Below are 5,140 nucleotides of genomic sequence, written 5' to 3'. Positions count from 1 at the left end.
GTTTGGGAAAGCGATGCCATAATCAGAAATATTATCTTTAAAGGCTATATTTAGGCCAAAGTAATAAATGTGTCCAAAATGTTACACAAGTTAGACTCCAGTTACAAAATGCAACATGTCTCCTCTCGCACACATCACACCGGCCGGGCCTGCGGGCCTGTATGGTGCAGCTTAAGTGCAACATGGAGCTTGAGGATGTAAAGAAAAAAAGAAAAAACAGGAGAATTACCTTTGAGCAAGTTTGGAGGAAAGTCTGAGATATGGAACCATTTTAAACAAGTCGTGGGAAGTGACAACATGTGTCGGCTTTGTCGAGTGCATTAAGTGCGGCACGTTGCTCACCTGTGACAGCAAATAAAATGGGGACTTGGATGATGAGCAGACACATGAAGCAGACTCGCCGTGGCAGAAAAGATGATAGTCAGCCTTCAACATCCTCTTTTGTTCCAAGCATAGGGTACCCCTGAGGGCGAGGCAAGCCCTCACAGAGAAATACGTTGTTTCTTAATTCAGATCCATCTGCGATCCGTTCCATTCAGAAAAAACAAACAGTGCAGTTTACATGCTTCGCTCCTGTTGCATTATTCATTAAGATTATTTTAAACATATTTCTGCAGTTCAAACAACTCTGAATTGTAGTTGAGAACGTCAGTTATAACGGCCCATGTGTTAAAAAAGCGTTGTCTTGAAATCGGGCTCGGGCTCATAATTCCAGTTAATGTCGGGCCGGGCGCGCTCGGACAAACGCGTGCACGTGCGGCCCGGGCAGGGTCGGGCTTGATTTTTGGGGGCGCGTTCTCCGGCCCGGCCCCCTAGCCATCGAACTTTAAATTTTGGCAACATCAAGGCAGCCATTGAAGCTTCCCTGCTCTCCAACTATATAAGTAAATAAATATAAATGTATTAATTTAACTTTTTTTTTTAAAGTAAGTGCTGTAGTATAACTAGCAGGAGACAAGTAATATTTGAGGTAAGTTTGGAGACATTACCTTATTTAATCATAAATTAATAAATATTTTTGTTGCATCTCTTTTCGGTGTAGTAATTTGTAGACGGCCCTAAGCACTCTTACTGCCCGGTAGTAACAGTAGCAGCAGCAGCAGAGACGAGAAGCCAACAGGCAAGTGTTATTTACATACACTTCTGGTTTACTTACAAACTTTACAATCCATCGTTTTATGAGTACATAACCTATTTGTACTAGTCAAGAAGTTTGGTATCATTTTGGGCATTATTAGTGGGGTAACTTACGAGATACTTCACTGGATCCATTAGCCCCTGCGCTAAGCTATTCAGCTGATAACGCTACGCTAACTCTCCCAGTGTTAGACCCAGGTGAAAAAAGCTTCTGGGGGGGTGTTTGGCTCGAGGTCATAGTGCAAAGGACCCTAGGGTGAATTACTCCAAACCATCACTTTAAGTAGGGAGGGATGGTTAGGCATCGAAATGTAATGCATGCCCCTACGTTTTTTCTCCTTCTGATAGTTATCAGGAAACGAGGAAGGGACATAGGGTGCTTTTTTGCCCCAGTAAACAAAAAAGTGAGAAAAACAGCATTTTTCCTTTTTTATTGCCCTACCTCTCTAGGACCTGCACTCACTCTTGTACAAAATAAATGTTTATATGATTTTAAAGTAAAATAAAGTGTATCACCTTTAAATATAATTTGTTGTTATTTTTTGATGTGCCCCCCTGGTTAAACACTGCCCCCTCCTTGGCCCCCCTAGTAAAATGTGTCTAGAACCACCACTGCGTCCCGGAGCTCTGTAGCAGCTGAATAAAACCAGCAACTGCTGCTCAGAGTTTATCGTTCTCTGCATAGACTGTTCATGTTACAGCACTTCACTTAGTTTAAAAGACTTATTATTTAGGCTATAATTAATATAGGGTCTAGGCTATCGGTGACGTAACATTGATCACTTTGAGGTGTGGGGGGGGGGGGGTACATTTTGTCTCCACCAGGGGATAAAACTAATTGAGCAGAAGCAGGGATATGTATGTGAGTTCAAGCCCCCAGGAGAAATATTAATGATGTGTCCCTTTTAGAAAACAAATAAAAGACCAGACACTGTTTATGTGACAATATGTGTTTTATTTTTGAATGCTTAGTTGATTATATAGTAAAGGAAATCAGATGAATAAAGAACACAACACACAAGTTTTAAGAACAAAAAGGACGGAGTTCATTAAACCAGTGGACTATATGAAATATTAATAGTTATTATGAAGTGCTATTACAGTTGCATTCTCCTCTTGTATCACAGAAAGGTCCGACAAAATATACACTTTTATTTTCTATCTGGACATTTTGGATAAAAAGATCATCACCACTCATGTCTGGTAGGTTGACCTTTGGACAGAGTCATTCTAGCTGTTTCCAGTCTTTATGCTAAGCTAGGCTAGCTGTTTCCCCTGTTTCCAATCTTTATGCTAAGCTAAGCTAATGTCTGCTTGAGGGAACTTCATATTTACCGTACGTTAAATGTAAAAGATGTGTGACTATTCAAATGTTTTCTGTATTTCATTTTGTGTTATTTACTGTAGATTAAAAGTCCAATTACTGATTAGTTTTTGTCCAGCTCAGTGAGCCAGTTTCTGTCTAATTCTAAACCCAAATGTGAACTGTTCCCTAACTCTTCAGATTATAAACAAGTGAAAGTGAGTCATCTGTCAGCAGAGAGCTGTTTCTGTCTGCTGAACAAACTGAAAGTGAATCAATGATAGAGATTAAAGATGAGCTGGAGAGGCATCATGATGGTGTGGTAGAGTTACACACACAGGTTCATGGAGCACACGAAAGAAACCTTGGAGGCACAAGGCAAGTCGTTCCAGTTTGCTGTAGAGAGAGTTTACAACCAATGTAACTGATTACATTTAACTTTTATATTTATACAACAGGATCTTTTAAATATTTTTTTACCTCCACCCCAGTTCATGGTAAGACAGAACTCATTTCCACCGAAGTTGTTAGGCTCCCCCGCATTCCAGCTTGCGTAGTCGAATTTGGATCCATCAGACCAGAACCATGTAAACAGCTGGAGGAGAAAGATTGGTTTAAAGTCAAAGTGAAGTCAAGAGGTTTTGTTGTAATAGTCATTCTGGCCAAAAGACTTCTTATTTTCTACAACAAGTCAATATCTTACAAACCCGTTCATTCTCATGAACGGGTTTGTAAGGTATTGTATGACAATGTATGCACAATCGCATAATTATGTAAGAAATCCTACGAAATTAGTCGACCGCCTGCCGGTCACATAACTGTTAAATTTAGCTGAGAAAAGGTGACAGTGAGCTGGTACTGTGTGTCATGCAGTGACGACAGTTACATTTAGACACCAAAACAACTAGTTAAGATCAGGATTCAGGACATGAACACTCGTTTACAGGGTGATAGTCTTTTGTTTTCTTCTTAACTTCTTCAGGACATGAACTCTGCTCCCCAGCTTCAAAGCCCTGTGTTTTAGGACCAAACACCACCCCCCCATACCTCCTCCCTACGAGGATCTTCACGCTCTTATACAGCAGCAGTCAATGTGCTGCTGACAGTAATAAATATGTGGAATACATAAAGATCACAGAGCTTTACTTTTGACAGCTATATGTAAGATTGCTTCATAGAACAGGCTGAGAGACGGGTGACATCACTTCCTGTGTGGTGATAAAAGTCTCACCTTCACTGCGTCGGTGCCTCCGATCCAGGCAGTTGTCTGTGCACCGGTCACTTGGAAAATGTAGTTTTTGATGAATCCATGTTCCGCATCTGAGTGGATGGAAGCCAGATTCCCACCAGCGGACTGGCAGAAGAGCTAATGGAGACAATATCATCAGTTTAAAATGTTTAGAAAGAAACTAAAACATAATCACATTATTAACAGATCTCAGGGCAGTTTTATAGTCACAGGGAACATTTTTGTACTTTTAATCAGTAGTGGAAGAAGTATTCAGATCCTTTACTTAAAACTAATAACACACTGTAAAAATACTCTGTTACAGTAAATATTCTGCAATGAAAATGTTACTTAAATAAAAGTATGTAAGTATCATTGGTATTAACGGGTGTTCATGTCTCGGGAGAGTTTGATCATTTTCCTAATTATGTTGTGTTAGTAGTTTTACTGCAGTAAAGTATTACAGTACATTGGTATTAAGCATACATGTGTTATGATGGATAGAACTGCTGTACCTCTGCACCGATCCAGGTCTTTGCCTGGACGTAGAAAGCGAAACAGCGAGAGCCAAACTGACTCCAACCAGGAGGGCAGCAAGGTTCACCCTGTATGAACAAATAAGCCAAAAACAATCAGACTAGTCTATATCGACAACTGTTCATTTACGATTGTTCCTCCTCTGTGCTGTGGAGATAGAGCTGGCAATGCAAGACTACAATCAGAGCAACCCAACGAGTCAGAGATACTGCTCTGACCTGTTTATTATAAGTTAGACAAGACTTTAACTCAGCCAGTCATTTAGCTTTAGATGTTATATGAATATGGTCCCTGGAGCACAAGTTTTATCAGCCCACAATTTCCAATGCACATTAAAGAGTGCAATTATCATTTACAAAAATGGAACGAGCATTTGTATCTATATGTGCAATAACATCTGCTTAACAGGGCCGACATTTACTCAGAAGTGAAGATAGTAAGCTGTTTATTAAAAGCTGTTAAAAATAACAGAACATTTATTTTTACTGTATCAACACACCAAATTTCCATTTCTAATTATTTTAGTTATTTTAGTGATTTATTTCTTAAGAGTGTACTTACATATGCAGTCAACAGTCCGCTGGACAAACAGAGCAACAAAGCTAATGGAAAGACTGATGTCATCTGTGGAAAGAAGTTAAACAAAGTCAACATACTGCAGACAAGGAAAGAATGTCAGACAATTAATGACTGCAATTGATTATTAATGAGCCATTTATCAAATTAAAGTATCCAGATTGGTTAATAGTGTATTATAAAATATAGATATGGTTTAATATTTGATAGATTATGCATCGTCATCCGCTGATTGCAACTCTGATTGCCCAGGGGCATCCTTACCAGACGTCTAACTGGGGGATCCCGAGGTGTTCCCAGGCCAGGTTGGAGATATAATATCTCCACCTAGTTCTGGGTCTTCCCCGAGGCCTCCTCCC

General features: G+C 39.8%; 1 protein-coding gene across 1 annotated transcript; it reads right to left on the bottom strand.

The window, feature by feature from the left end:
- Positions 1-2,381: 2,381 nt before the first annotated feature.
- LOC120570168 (galactose-specific lectin nattectin-like) lies at positions 2,382-4,874 on the bottom strand. The gene is made up of 5 exons (XM_039818420.1): positions 4,767-4,874; positions 4,184-4,273; positions 3,672-3,806; positions 2,921-3,035; positions 2,382-2,836 (listed from the first exon to the last, which is right to left on the bottom strand). The coding sequence occupies exons 1-5, from the start codon at positions 4,857-4,859 to the stop codon at positions 2,769-2,771; spliced, it is 501 nt and encodes a 166-aa protein (XP_039674354.1). The 5' UTR covers positions 4,860-4,874; the 3' UTR covers positions 2,382-2,768.
- Between the last annotated feature and the right edge of the window lie 266 nt (positions 4,875-5,140).

This window comes from Perca fluviatilis, chromosome 12 (genome assembly GCF_010015445.1).
Source record: "Perca fluviatilis chromosome 12, GENO_Pfluv_1.0, whole genome shotgun sequence".
NCBI classification, from domain to species: Eukaryota; Metazoa; Chordata; class Actinopteri; order Perciformes; family Percidae; genus Perca; species Perca fluviatilis.
Note: the sequence above shows the minus strand (reverse complement) of the source record. Positions and strands in the feature narration are given on the sequence as shown.

Excerpts from the sequence above, each read along its gene's own strand:
- LOC120570168 (XM_039818420.1), bottom strand. The coding sequence starts at position 4,859 with ATGTTGACTTTGTTTAACTTCTTTCCACAGATGACATCAGTCTTTCCA. Across the intron at positions 4,274-4,766 it reads GCGGACTGTTGACTGCATAT|GGTGAACCTTGCTGCCCTCC; the intron begins GTAAGTACACTC and ends TTGTTCATACAG. Across the intron at positions 3,807-4,183 it reads AGACCTGGATCGGTGCAGAG|CTCTTCTGCCAGTCCGCTGG; the intron begins GTACAGCAGTTC and ends TGTCTCCATTAG.